This window comes from Delphinus delphis, chromosome 5 (assembly GCF_949987515.2).
Source record: "Delphinus delphis chromosome 5, mDelDel1.2, whole genome shotgun sequence".
In the NCBI taxonomy this organism is placed as follows: Eukaryota; Metazoa; Chordata; class Mammalia; order Artiodactyla; family Delphinidae; genus Delphinus; species Delphinus delphis.
This window is the reverse complement of record NC_082687.1, coordinates 43,430,541-43,446,586: the sequence shown is the minus strand read 5'-3', so window position 1 is coordinate 43,446,586 and position 16,046 is coordinate 43,430,541. Positions and strand designations below refer to the sequence as shown.

Below are 16,046 nucleotides of genomic sequence, written 5' to 3'. Positions count from 1 at the left end.
CTGTGTGAATTTCTGAAATTATGTTGGTTTTCTTTCTCCTAAAAATATTGGCCATAATTAAATCAGATCTCAAACTGTTAAGAAAATGTTTGTGTTGTCTTCCTCTTTCGATTTGATGTATTTCATCATAACATTTCTAAAATGGTAGTTCTAATAGCAAGATCAAATGATCAGTTCTAATGGATCTCTCCTTAAGGCTGGAGAATAAACACCTTCAAGGTCCATTGATGGTCTACTGTTCTGAAGTCAGACCCTGTTTATCCCCTGTAAAGTATTTTGATTTTCAAGAATAAGTTCAGGATAATTTAGAAATTTATGTTCTATTCAAGTCTGAGATTAATTAAATTAAATTACATTAAGCAGAGATTAAGAATAACTAAAGGTTGGTTACATCTTGCAGTAACTTGTATAATATACATTTATATATAAGAATACACTTACATTAGTTTAATATCCATACTTAATCATTTTAACAAAATGAGTTCTATAGAAATGATATTATTGAATGAAAAAGTGATTCAGGTAACATATTCATTGAAAGACAAGCAGTTTAGACCATGAGTCATTAAACTGGCATCACCATCTGACAAAATCTAGATGAATCCCCCTCAGAACACTACTACCTTTCTCTAAAGTTTATTTTGATTTTTTTTATTGAGTGTTGAATCACCTCCTCTACTAGAAGACAAACTCTGAGCATAGAAATGGGATCATATTATACTGTGCTAACCTTCCAAGACTAGCACATTGCTTTGTACACACAGTACAACAACAAAAATGCTTAGAGAATACAGATTGAATGCACGAATTAATGAGAATATTAAATATGTCTATCTAGAAAGCAAATCAACAATCATAAAAAGACCAAGATAAAGCAAAATAAAGTTAATTTATGTGAAAATCATCTAGCCTTTCAAAAAATTGTAAAGGTTGGAAATCCAAAGACCCGTAATTTGAAACTAAGTTCACCAAAACCATCTTCACATGATAAATAGAGAGCAAGAAAATGTGGTGGGGAAAGAAATGAAAGAAGAAATTGTATGCATTTTAGAAAATAACATTTGCTCTAAATTTGGTTTTTCTATCTAGAGTTTACCATGTTGCTATTTTAAGAAAAGAACAACTAGAAGTTGCTGTGATTTAATATTCATATGCAAATAGTTTACATTAAATTTTTAAACAAGCACTTCCATAAATACAAAGCACTTCATAATCTAGTCTCGCCAAGTAATTGCACAAGTTCAAATGCTCAAGAGCTCAAACTGGACCTATTACATTAAAATTGTCATCACTAAATGACAACTGACAGATGGGACAACTATTTTTAAACACTAGTTAATTTTTACCAACTTAAATACTGTTATTGATAGGTTGAACATTAGATCAGGTGTCCCATCTATGATAATTGATGCATTATTTTTCATACTCTGCACTTTCATCACCTGTACAACAGAGGACCTTGTAAGGATGTTTCTTCAAATATGTGTTGCCATCTGCCTTCATTAAGTCTCAAGAGAAACAGAAAATAGTTTCCAATAAAGTTCGGCCTTAGTTGACATCAAGAGAGCTAATAGCACCATAGAACGAATTTAAAGGCAAACCAAATGCTATTAATAAAACCAGGGTTCTCTAAGTCATCAACATACTAGATGCAAAATTGCATCATTTGAGACTTTGGAGTCCATTTATATATTATATATATAAATTGGCAAAGAACTTGATGATCACCATGAAAAAAGTATACTACTGAAGCATCTGTTCACTTAAAAAATAATATTAGTATTAAGGAATATTTATAAATGAAAAAAATATGTACATTATTACCTAATTCCTACTTTTAAATCCTCAAATGTTAATACGGATGAAAAAAGTCAAACTTTGTAAATTCAGTACAACTAGCAGCAGTCAAAAATTCAAAAGAATTTCTAACAATAATAATAATTACCATTTATTGGGTGCATATTATGTTCTAGGAACTGTGCTAAGCACTTTATATAAATTTCTTCAATTAATCCTTCCAAGTCTTAAGAATGCATACTATTTTTATCCCCATTTTACAGATGAGAAAATTGGAACTTAAGAGAGATTTTTAAAAATTGTCCTAGAACAATTAGCTTTTAAATAGCAGAGCCAAATCTCCCCAGGTTTGATTGAGTCCAAAGCCCATTCCTCTAACCAGTGCCCTCTGCCACCCTCCAGACTTGTGATAAATGGTCTACCCATTACAAAACCTAATATCCAACAAACTAGTGAAATTCACCTGCTTGTTTTGCCTGGACACCTTTTATACTATCAAAAACAATCTAAAATCGGACTTATTTCTTATCTTCAAAATTATGTCACTAAGCTTTCACCTTTATTTATGGGGGTTTTACAGGTTTGTTTTAAAGTTCCCAACACCACTGACTGTGAATAAATTCAAATTGTAGATCATCCTATGAGTTAGTAATATATGGGATGCCCAAATGGTTAGGGGCCTCTCTGTTTTTATGTATTTATTTTTCTCTATTGTCTTACTTTATTACTGCTTTCTTTCTCAAATTTGGTTTTGTACAGATAAAACACTTGTACTTTTTACTTCTCAGCATCATCCAGAAGCTAAAAGACAAGCCAGGCTACCAGAACAACAAGCTATACCAGAGGTCCTAATACTGGTATAAGAACACAACAAGCACTTGGAAACTAAAATCAAACAGTGCTTAGAAAAATTAATTTGTTATTTGATCTTAGGACAGATTTTTCCCTAAGTTTTCTTTTAGACATTTCTGATTTTAGCTCTTATATACAAATCTGTATAATCCGTTTGAAATTACTTTTTATATGTGTCATCTCACTGTCGTGGCCTCTCCCGTTGCGGAGCACAGGCTCCGGAAGCGCAGGCTCAGCGGCCATGGCTCACAGGCCCAGCCGGTCCGCGGCATGTGGGATCCTCCCTGACCGGGGCGCGTACCCGTGTCCCCTGCATCGGCAGGCGGACTCTCAACCACTGCGCCACCAGGAAAGCCCAGGACAGATTTTTTTTTCCATAAAAGTAATGATGTCAGTGGTATTTAGGTTTTATAGTTCTAAAACTCTAGAATTTGCCTGAGTCCTGGAAACAGAAAGGCACATTCAGAGCCAGAAGGCAGAAGTTTGGTGATTTTGTTTGGTTTGGTTTGGTTTTTCTCTATTTTTTCTTGATGTGGAGCAGCAAATTTTTGATACAGACTAAATGAGTCTTTGTCCCTCCCCTCTCATTGTCTCACCCAGGTTGCTAGACACACAGAGGCACTCTTTTTCTAATCACAATCATTATCCACGTTTGCCCTATCTCCCCAAATATTCTACTTCAACATAGCTGTTCTCATGTCATGAACGCATTCATACTAATATATGAATGTCAACATGTGAATGCATGACCCTTCGAACAACCTGCACAGGATTATAGCCTCAGGAGGATATTTTGTTAAGCCATGAAAATCCCTATACATGGAAATGCAGGCAACATAAACATTAGAAAAGCAAGAAACGCAAGCAGCATGAGGGAAAACATTTTCTAAAATGGGATGCCAACATTGGAAAACAAGGTCTGCCTACATGTCTGTCCCTCTGTTACTCTTTTTCTTAGTCTCTTTCCCTCCAGTATTTGTGAACCACAGGGTCTTTAAACGTTTTCAGCCTACAGTTACACCCACAGGGCACAGGTTGGGTAGGAGATAAAAGTGTGAACTTCCAGGAGGGAGAGGTCTAGGCAGAGCAGCTGATGGTATACACAAGACCATCTGCAAGACCTGTGTTCATAAACCAATAAAAATCTATAATAGAAAAGAGGCTGAAATATATAGAATTCTAAATTCTGTTACTTTGTGTAAAATGTCTACATTCCAGCTTGTTGTCCCAAACTGTGAATTAAATGCCTAAAGATGGTTTTATATATTTAATCCCTATAACAGTCACTGTCGTTTCTCATTATCAAAACTTTCTATCCTATTTAAAATGTATTTGTCTTGAATACATGTCATAAGAAAGTGAAAATCCAAGTATTTCCCCTCTTCTGAGTTGTTTGGGATAAAACTGCAGGCAGAACAATAGCATTCATCCTTACAAATTATAGCTATTTATTTTCTGTTGTTTCTAACTTGTATACAATTTCGAAACGTTCTCTGTATAATTTAGATCATCAGAATACTCTCAATAGTTTGGTGAACTCCGTAAACATGAATTTCTCTACTTGTCAAGGGAGTGGGGTAGGATAAGATAAGGTTGGTAATGGCCTCCTCCGGGTTAATTTTGGTTAGTGGAAAGACTAGATGCAGCCTTAGGAGTCAGCTCTGCCTGCTGGCCTCTCTGAGATACAGATGTTTGGCAGGAGATGAAAGTAGATTCCATTGTGCTGTCCCTTTCCAGAAGTTCGACTTGGAGTATCAGAACGGTGTTTCACCCTGGATATTCCAGGCATATTCCAAATTAATTTGGATTGAGTCTGCGTCTAGTGCATGTGGTCAGGCTGCAGGATTTCACTAAAGGCCCAATTTGCATACAGAGCAACAAGGGGCAGATATGCACTTTGGAGCCAGATCTGGCAAGATTTGTGGCCGTGTGAGAACCGCTGCTAAGTCAGAGACACAACTCTTCCAAGAATCCCAGTGGCCACGAAGCAATTTCTTATCCTGCTTGACTATAGGGTTAGGATCAGATCTTTATAAGGACTGAATAATAACCAGGTGAAGTGACAGTGTTAATCACAGAAACATCTATAGCAGAAACAACCATATAGCATCAGACTTGATTTCTTCTTTCTTAGATATTTTAAGATACATATGAAACAACGATATTTTGAGTATCTTGTAAGATACATATGAAACCATATTGAGATCTTGTAAGTTCCTGAACATGTTTACATAAGGGACATGCTATAATGACAAATATGGAACATGTAGGGAGTAGTAAAAGCCATATCATGGCCCTAAAAAATGCATACAATGAATATAGCTGTGGCCTTTTTCTTCTGGCATTGAAGATAAAATGGGATTAATTAGTGGAGAATTATAGTTGGGCTATATCCAAGATAAAATTTAGCATGGAATTAGTTAAGATGGGGGGGGATGAAGTAAAATATTACTTAGGACCTACAGTGTCTTGGAAGTTCATGTTGAATTTGGGAGCAATATCTAGGTCTTATGATTTGAAGATCAAGCATCCAGTTTAAATGAAACAAACAAACAAAAACCCACTTCCTACAACTAGTATAAACAAAGACAGATTTTAAAAATCTATATTTTTTGCAATTTCTAAATGGTGATGGTAAAGATACTGTATTTGGAAAATAGAGCCCATTCCAGAAGAAACTATGTAAAAACTTTTATAATGAATAATAATACTTCATATTTAAAACCAATCTAATATAAAAGGTATATAACACAATGTTATAAACAGCAGCTTCTCAATTAATATTTATTGAATTAATAGAAGAGTAAATGCAAAACTTTCTAATAAAAAGCACAAGCATTTTGGCTATAAGACAAATAAATGGGGTATGTAACAATGAACAGTTAAGTATATTTAAAATTACAGAGCTTAATGAGGGGCTACTTGAGTCAATCAAATCACATCTTTGGTCACACACAATGAAAGGAAAACTTATTTGTATAGTTCAAATTTTGGCGCTCATAAGGCATTGAGCCAAATGCAAAAATAAATTTTTTTTAACAAACAGAAAAAGAAACAATAAAAACAACATGAAAAGAAACAAATTTAAGATATGCATCTTCTTTTAAAAAGAGGGCTGATTCTGGATAGTATATGTGAAAGAGCAAAAGGATATTAAGTCCCATTGAATGAATGTGACCTTCTTTTTTAAGGTCAATTCTAAATAAAAAAAATTTTCCCCAAAAAACAGATTATTTCTTCACACTTAAATTCAATATGCTACCCAAACATCTCCAACATTTTTAACCTTATTCAAAATTCAAAATATTCATTCTGGCAATAATTTTCTAACACTGACTTTGAGTATACAACATAATGTACAACAGAACGTTACAGATAATTTACAAATACCTTCAGTGTATCCTAACAAATAGAAACTGCTAATTTCCATGACATACAGCATGTCAGAAAATATCAGTAATAATAATAATAAGTTCTAAAAACACAAGCTACTTTTTTTCTGACTCACTGAGAAGCTTAAGCACTACAGGAGTTCATCCCAAATATGAAGCATTCCAAGTTTAAATCTCATAAGGAAAATCACTGCACAGCATTAGTTCCCCAAAAAAGATCTCCCTAAAATGAAGCTTTAGTAATTAGCCACACATGTGCATAAAATAAGCAGCTAAAACAACTGGAAAGATGTTTCTCACAATCTTTTCTTGTTTGCTTTTTTACCTTTCAACATTCAGATATGATTTTATTTTCTCTCTAGGTGTGAAACATTCCTACCAAATAACAAGCATAAAAAAAAAAAAAAGCTTTATCAAAAACAATTGCAATTTGTAGTTATGTGTTTTGGTTGTGTTTGTTTTTTTTAAATGCTTGGAGCTCCAAAATGCCAGTTGCTCAATACAGCATGTTCTGCACTGACCCATTTCTAAATATGGATTTTCTCTCCCTTTGCAAGTAAGTGAGTAGTATAAGCACAAGTGACAAATTCTAAACAAACTTTTACTCTAATAAATCTAGGGAAGAATGTAAGTTATAATCATTGCCTTTTACTCCTCTCTGTTCCAAACATAACAGATGAGTAGTTCTGATTATACTGTTGGTGAAATTACGCCCATATCACAAATTGTGAAAGAAAATAGCGAAACAACATTTAAGTTCTTAAGTTGCATTTTCATAACAAATCATAATAGCAGGTCTTCCTTTCTCACTATACCATAGAAATACGCCCCAAAGTGGATTGTGATATGAAACAAAAGTTTATATGTCTCTGATTTTTTTCCTTTCTTTTGTTCAGCACAAACTCAGAATAATCATTTAATGCTTTCCTAAAGGATAAATAGACTTTCCATAAAAAGTGCACTGAAATTATGGGGTAAAGTAATAATAAATGTACTATTTGTTCAGAATCTAAAGAAATTGAGTCCCAACATGTTTTTCATTTTGATGCATATATTATTTCATATTAGTCCTCTTTACCCACTCCCTTGTTTCATTAAATAAAACATGAAATAGACCTGACAAGCATGATAAATCTATACTTGTTCTATTTGATTTTTCAGAAATCCAGAGTGGCAAATAAACTATTTCCCTATGCAACAAGCATAGAAAAAAAAAAAAAAGCTTTATCAGTTCTATTGACTTTACAAACACATATCCCTAAAACTTGTAAGCTCAGAAAAGTCAAGGGTACCACATCCATCTCTGTAACCCAACATCAGAAAAGTGTCTTGAACACAGTAAGTTCAAAAATATGCTTCCAAATAAATTAGGAATTATTATTTCAGGAGGGAAAATGAGATATAACTGAGAAATTACGCATTTACGCATCATAATTTACACTGATGGTACATTTAATCATAAATCTTAACCATTTTATCCCCCTTTTTAATGTCCTTCGACTCAACTGAATTTGCTTTCAAAAACAAGTGAGGCTCTAAAGGTCATCTTCTTTTGTAGCCCAACAGATTAATGTTAAGAAGCAAACATTTGGCACTTAATTTTCGCTATGTAACCTAATGTCACCACTTTAGTTTTCTCACAAAATATCACAAAAAACTGTAATTATTTTTCCAAAATGGATTTGACTTCCTTATACTACAATCCCAACTAAAGAAAGAAGGAAAGAATAATGTTATTATTAAGTAAAATTATCATGCAAATGCAAATAGACCATTGGACAAAGGATGTCAAAATTATAAAATTTCAGTAAATTAAATGACTATTTTAAAGCAAATTTTCTATTTGTATTTTTTAGTTAATTGGAATTTAGAAGGAATGGAGTGCCTTATTAGAATATGTCAAAAATATTTTAAATGTATTTTAATACAGTGGACTGTAATACTATTGATTTTTCTTCCCTACCCAGAACATTTTTTCATCCTTACACATCTATGAAATGTTCCCTTTCTATTGGGAAAACTGGTCTCTACTCCATGTGGTCCTGGTGAGGCTGTCAATCATTAGCCCTCTCCACCTTGCTCCCAATCTTTCATCACAGGGGTGGGCATGTTACTCAGGCTGGTCCAAATATGTTTGTTGACTATGTAATTGTTACAGGAATAAGCACTTGACTCAACTGAGTCAATCAGAGTCCTTAACTGGGACAGAATATACTGATGCCCAGAGACAACAGCTCTCTCTTTCCAATGGGCTTGCTAATTGAGGCCCATGTAAGCTGAAACACTTGGCAATTACTTTCAACAGCCACTCATGGGAACAAGGAGAGAATGAGGCAAATAGAATCACAGGCAAAACTTACAAAGGGAGACCTTAAGAACATGGATTGGTTCCCTGGATCTAACTGTACCTGAGGCAATTTCCTCCTCTGGACCACCCAGTTAGTTAGATAAGCCCATACCTCTCTCTTTTTTTTTTTTTTTTTCCCTTAAGCTAGTATGAACTTGCTTTTTGTCACTTGTAACCAGAAGTCTTAATACAGTGGAATATAAATAAGAGGATAAAGTCAAAATAATATGGAATCAGAAGTCAATTCAAAATAAAGTATTTTCTGGCAGAAAAAAGGAGTTGATTTTTTTAATGCTTAAACACACCATAATTATATTTTAAAAATATAAAAATATTTTCAAGAAGCATGGATTTTATTTATTCATTCATTGATAAACATGAATTAGGCAATAACTACTAACCCAACACTGTATTAGGCAAAAAAAGGAGGAGGTGGGAAATATGGTCCCAACCTTCCTAACCATTAATGTGAAAGATGTTATAAGGAGACACCTTATCTATATTCAGTACTAAAGATCCTTGGATAAATGGAAGCCCGGAAGAATCTGATGCACAGTGAGCCTCATGCTACAGCCAGTCCTTTTTAAAAGGAGTCCTAGAAACTGATTTCCAATTTTGAGTAAGTTGTACCAGTTTGACTTTTTTTTTCCTGTGAATATATCTTTATAGTTAGCTCAGACTTTAGGTTTTCCATTAAACCATAATTTTATAAATAGACATTTCCACAACTAAGCAGTCGACATTCATAGCAGAACCTGCTAAAAGCATTTAAGCTAAAGTCTTGTCAGAATGTTTATTAGGTACCCTCTTCTATGAAAATGATTTTCCTGTAGAGAAAATGATTTTGCAATGTCTTCTCATTCCATTAAAACATAGACACCTTTCTTAGATACTTTTTAAAAATAATAATAACGACAATAGGTATTACTGAGAAAAACAACTTGGCTCCAAAGATCAAATGAAGCTTATATTTCCAGCACTATGAATGAAGTTACTTTTTTAAATGTATATTTTACTTTTTTCAGTAAAAAAGTAAACAATCTATTACAGTTTTATTTAAATTTCCTACACGTGTGAGTCATTCCTTTCCTATTTAGGCTCCTTTACTTCCCCATTAGGCACTTAGGAACTTTGCTGCCATCCCCTAGGATGCAGTGTTCTTAATTCTTTTGGATCAGGGTTACTTATAAAAACAGCTTCACAACTGATTTATCTCTTATGCTTAATATTTTTGAGGTGTGCTATCAAAAACAAATTATGGAAATAATTGGAAAGAGTAAAACATCTCATGGTCTTGTTTTTAGAAAAAAAGGAGGGGCTTTTCCACATCACTTTGATTTTTATTCTTTCCCTGTTACTCACTAATCGTGGTTTTGTTTTATTTTTAATGTTCTCTTACACAGCACTGCCTTATGAAACACTGCACTACAAACCACATGGTACTCACAGGTTAGTCTGACCTATCTAGTTTGAATACAATTTTATTTTCTAATAAAAGTTCTACAATCACCTTTCCAAGAAACCAAATATAATTGTTTAACAATTCTAAGATCTGTGGAAAACAGAATTATATCCTTGTGTTGGTGGGCAAGGGAGAGGAGAAAGAACAAGAGGAGGAAGAATGACTCAATTCTGCAGTTTTTGAACATTTGAACATTTCCCTGGATCTCCACTTCCCTCAGTGACATCCCCCACCGGGATTTCTTCCCAGGCCCAATTCACCTTCTCTCCCTGCCCTCCTGCCCAATTCCACTTTGTCCTCTAACACTCTGACCCCTCTGTGAAAACAGCGTTCACTTTCAATGCTTCTAGATACTCATATTATCAGGGTTGGAAGGCCCAGGTTACACTTGACTGCCCTCTCTGTCCTTTTCATCCTATATCCAGTGAGCTCCCAGGTTCTATTAATTTTTTAAAGCTTCCCACATTTACCTTTTTATTTCCAGTTTTCACAGCCATCACAATTTTAACAACAACAACTAGCATTTGCCAGCTAATATTTGCCAGACGCTTCAGAGCCTGGCTCAGAAAGATCAAACAGTTTCATACCTAGAGGTTCAGCCCCACCCTGTTCCTGACATAATTCTGACCAGAGCAGAGAATTTATTAATTGCTTCCCTTGCAGTCCTTGACCTAGTTTTATTGTGAAAGACCCAGAATCCCAGTGCCTGAAATTAGCCCTAAGGAACTATAGTCCATTGGGCCTGTGGTTTCCCCTTAACAAAGTAACATTTCTACTTTGAATCACTAATTAGCACCACAAGTTCCCCCACAAGAATTGTGGCTCTTTTTTCTGAATGGAGGATTCTGAAATTCTACATAGCTTTTGCCATGGGAATTCTGAATCTTCTTTTCCAGTTGTTGGCTGGGTCCTAGACCTATGCCCTGAGAATTCGGAACTAGGGCACAGCCAGATACTTGACTTTGCGCAGCTACACCATCTAGAAATCCTTGTTGTTACGACCCATTTGCTAGATCTGATCCTTGCACATATCAATACCACCCCTCTTTAGATCTAAGTCATTGATCATGTAGAATGTTGGCCATCTCTCTCAGTGGACTACCCTACAGAAGGATCAATAATCCCATCCTACATGGTCCTAGCTTCCAGCCATTCCTAGTTTCCTACCACATGTTTTAAAGTCAGCCCCTCTGAGTTAGATCATTCTTAATCATTATCTTATTTAATTCACAAAACGATTCACTGATATAGATATCATTATCCTCATTTGACTGATGAGAATTGTAAAACTCAGAGAGATTACACTATAGGAGGTACACAAGGTCACATGGCTAGGCAGTGGCAGAGTTGGGACCCACACTCAGGTCTTCGTATTTTCCCATCTCATATCGTCTTCACTATGTTAGGTTTCCTTTCACCATGTTTCACAAGCACTATTGAAAGAGACATAACACAGCTTTTCATCTTTCAAATCATCCCATACATTACCATAAGCATATTCCACCTAAACTTTCACTGTTATAAATTTCATGCTCTAAATTAATCTTCCATGGTTCCTCGACTACTTATGCAAAAAGAGCCATTTCACCACTCAAACATTTGAGGGTCTCCATAATCTGGATCCAACCTACCTACCAATGTTTATCCCCCACATCATTCCACCATCCAAGCCAAACCCTCCTGTGCCTTAGCCATTCAGCCCAGGCTGTTTCTGAAGTTCTGTGTTCCTTGTTTCTAATTAAATCTACTCCAATTGTCAGAGCACAGTTCAGATCCCACCACAAAAAGCCTCCCATGACTTCATATAACCAAACTCATTCCACCTCTCTGCCAACGTTACTCTAGCCATATTGGTATTTTAACACAAACTGCATGACAGGATTCCTTTTTATCACATAGGGTGACTCACTGAAATTTCCCTTTTCCAAATTCCCACACTTTGTAATTCTCGCAGGGCGCCACCATATTCCAAACCTCGAATCGTCATTTTCCAGCCTCTTTAGAATAAAGAATTTGTCTTATATAAGTTTGTGTCCCCTCTCCCAAGCTTAATACCATGCCCTAACATAGTAAGAGCTCAATAAATGAGGAAATGAAAGAATACATTATACAACAGGAAAAGGAGGGTAAAAAAGAGGAAAAGGTTTTCACCAGTACCTCCTTGAGATAATGAATTCTAAACCCTCATATATGCTAATTAAGAGTAGAGGTTAAACCAACAGTACAAAAAATGTTATGTACGTATCATGTTTGCTGGGATAGAAATCTAAAAATTTTGAAATGATACATTTCCCTCCAAATTAAAATAGAGCATTAAAATGATTTTCCGAATCAAATAAATTTTAGAAAAGGTATTAAGTTGTTAATATGTTCATAACAAAGGCCTTTTACAGTCCCTTGTTTTGAAGTTATAAAAGTTAGAACTACTATAGTGTTTCTTCTTTTTCCAAAAAACTATAATGAAGAAAGGCTCCAAAATTAAACTCTTATCCTTGCTGATTAAAAAGTTGATTCTAAACAAACTATGCCTTAACAAAATATGATGTCTTTTACAATAAGGGGACCAGACCATCTAGGTCACTGGATTTTAGTGGGCAGGGGAAGGGAGGACAAAGAAAACAAGAAAACCATTTATCACTTTTTCTCAATTAAAGATTAACTTCAGGGAAATTAATGCACTGACAATAAGGCCAGATGTATTTAAATAACTTCTAGCAAGAAAAATAAATTATCAATCAATTTAGCAAATATTTTGCCTTCAGAGTACCAAACATCTGAAAGATTTAAATTTTCTGATTTCTTCCATTTGCTTAGCTTTGTGTAAATACATTCCACAGTACCATGTTACCCATTAGTTTGGTAAACCATAAAGAACAGAGAGAGATTCTCTTCTCTCAGCTCTTACCCTGAAATACACTATATGTGTTTAAATACCATATATAATTTTTAAAGATATGATGGTACTTTGTAAATATAAAGGGTAATTCAAATTTGAGGCAGAAGTACAGCTTTTGTCTATTACCAGAGGTGGTACAATCTCTGCCTTGAAGAGAGATAAAGTGCTTGATTTAGTGCCTTAAATTTCTACAAAGTGGGCAGAAATCCCAAGCTATTATCATGTTGATAGAAATCTCAACCATTAGTGAGATCAACTTTGATTGTAATGCTCCATTTGTCTACCTGCCTACTCTCCCAAGTTACTGCTAGGGTTTCCCCAGAGTCTGGCTTCGCTCAGGATCACTTACAACTCCTTTTGTGACAAAATAGCTGCAGTTTAACTATAATGAGATGATAGCTATACCCATCAGCCCCCTCAAGATGAAATTCAAGAGGCTTTGTTCATAATGTGTAGCTAAAATAACGCAAATTTGTCTAAGTTCATGCTAAATCTTTCGACATAACATACTTGAGCTAAAGTCCATCAAGAACTTCAGGCGAGAAACACTGTAGTTCGAAATTCCATTCTAAATTTTTCTTATACAAATTTAAAAAGTGAAATTGAACAAATAAATATAATAAAACAATAACAACTTTATCTCCTCCAGTAGTCAACTACTAATTCTTTGAAGGAGATATTTGTAGTCATAACCCACAAAAAGAGAGTTTTCAAAAGCCAGTTAGTCACCTGGAGAATTTTGAATTAATCCTTTTATATAGAGAAAAAAAAATTGCAAAGGGGAAAACCTACAGAGGTCTTTTCTCCTTCCCAGTATAAATATAAAAATAATTACAAATTCCCAAGTACAATAAAATTCTATTTAAAATACAATACACTGATTTGTTTTTTACAGGGTCAAATTATCCTCCCTTTTGCATTGTCAATACATTTTCCTATATTGTAAAACAAATCACAGTTGTAGAGTATGTACCTTGAATCCACCTACAAAAGTATTTATTACTTTTTTACATTGAATTTTTTTCCTGAAACTAAACACATACGTAAACTCCTAAAATAATTGAATCTCTGTTCCATTCTGCACTTATATTTGGCCTGTCCACTAGTCGTACTGATATGTTTTAGAATCAAATTGTATATTTTTCCTGAAAAGATCCATTTATTAAGAGGAAAAAAGCCTACATACTACCAAAAGCAAATTCAATAAATCTCAGTTTCTGAAAAACATGATTTTTAAAAACAAATTTTAAATTCCAGAACCAAATATCAGAAAAAACCTGAGATTTTTTTTCCTTCAAGAAATACCCAAAGATTAAAGAAAAAGCTTTGGCTTAGAGAATATATTCTAATTCTAGGTTTTTAATTCTAATAATTCTAATACTTCTATTTTAGGATGTTGTTTACCAAAATATCATAAATATTTAATAGCAACTGCTCCTGGTGCTTCTAGCAAAAGGCAGTAAAACGAAACATAAACCTCAGCTGTGAAAGCCCAAGAGTTTTGCTTTGCATTTCATCACTCCACTTCCCCATACCCTGTTTAGGATGGCCCGGATTCTAATGATCACCAGAGGCAGCTCAACTGAATTCCAAACAGAAATATTATGAGCTCCAGTGAAACTATTAATCATTAAAATGGAAAGAACAACAATCGCAGTCAAATACTCTGCCACCCGTTCGAGTTGCCTGACTGATAGCTAAGAAATACCATATTTGGAGGAGGAAGCAATCACACATTCCAATCCAAATTTTTATTTTACTCTTCTATAAAGCCCATAAAACTTTCAAGATATCAAGACAGTGAGGAACTCCATGCTCAAAGCGTGCTCTGAGACTGCTTATGAAAATCTTAAACTTGAAATCACAAACCCAGGCTCACAGAGCTCAATTTGCAAGAATTAATACCAAATCTCACTTAACAAACAAAATCCAGATCTTTTACAATTTCCCTGCATTTGCAATACCCAACAAACTTCCTTCTTAACTTCTTTCTTCAAGATAATGACCCACTGAACTGTATATCAAGATTACTTCCTATAGTTTAAAATATATCTAAAATTACGAGCCTTTCCTGACCCCAGAGAAATACTCACAGAATTAATTATTCCTTTAAGAGCTTGAAATCCACCTTTGACAGGGAAAACTTGTTCCTTAGAATCAGCAATTCTTTCGAGCTTTAGAAAAAGGAGGACATTTTAATTGAGAGGTGGTTGAGACATACAACATTTTATACACTTCATTACATGTCAATTACATTCACCTGAAAAATTACACCAGAGGATTAATTCACTGTCAGGAACTGAAGGTGATGGGACTAGTGTTACTCTAAATGCATCACAAAAAAATAAACTGAGATCAGGCACAGCCCCTTTACACTGGCATCAAGTTTCAATTTCCAAACAGCTCAGAGTTCTACTAGCTGTAAATGTCATGAGACACAGGAGCCTCAGTCACACTCAACCAAATATTTAAATGTAAAATCATTTTGTGAGTGGGAAATAAATTTAATCATAAACCCTCAAAGATTCATGAAAAAAAATTGGTTCTTTAGGGAAAATTATTAAAGATTTCTCCTACACAGACTTCCCAAATCCCTGAACTCCTGAGTTGAGTTTTCAAACTAAAACATTTGAACAAGACTTGTCATGATAATCTTGTCAGTTGAGTTAAAGAAGAGGAGTATGCATATTGTTTTAACCCGACAGCTTTTCCAATATTAGTTCCTTCAAATGGAATAAATGTTCAAGAAAATTAGAGCTTTGTCTTCAGCTTGCTTAGGTAATGAAGCCTGTCAAATTCAGACATTATTAACCCAGAGCTCAAGACATGGGGCCATTTTTATAGAAAATCTTTAATGACTGATTTGAGTCATAATAAGTCATCAGTGAGAAAAATCTGATAAACTCTCCTTAAGACAGTTATGTGATTTCGATTAAAGGCTGCAGATCTGCTGGACTTACTTGAGCTTGTTCAAAGTCAAGGACACCAACACAATAAACTCTAGCCCCAAGGGACCTGGATATTTTTGCCTGTTGATAGAATGAGAGAGGGACAGAGAGAGGAAGACAGAGAGGTGAATTATTCAAATGTCAGGCTAATACATGCAGAGACATACAGCAAAGTACACTGGGGTGTAAAGAACAGTTTCAGTTCAATACTCACCTCTTTCTCTGCATATGATGGCACCAGACCATCCAACTTCCCATCTGTCAGAGCAATTATGATACTGGAGGTTTTTAAGCCTCCTGCTTTCTCAATTTGTTCATTTGCCTGAAAATGAAGAATAATTGTCCAACTCAT

General features: G+C 34.6%; 1 protein-coding gene across 2 annotated transcripts in view; it reads right to left on the bottom strand.

The window, feature by feature from the left end:
* ANTXR2 (ANTXR cell adhesion molecule 2) overlaps positions 1-16,046 on the bottom strand; it is a 165,678-nt gene that overhangs the window by 130,991 nt on the left and 18,641 nt on the right. For both annotated transcript variants that reach the window (XM_060012293.1, XM_060012291.1), the window contains exons 5-7: positions 15,909-16,016; positions 15,707-15,775; positions 14,840-14,920 (exon numbers count right to left, since the gene is read on the bottom strand). In XM_060012293.1, the coding sequence (XP_059868276.1) occupies positions 14,840-14,920; positions 15,707-15,775; positions 15,909-16,016 (258 nt within the window). The remainder of the gene's footprint in view (positions 1-14,839; positions 14,921-15,706; positions 15,776-15,908; positions 16,017-16,046) is intronic.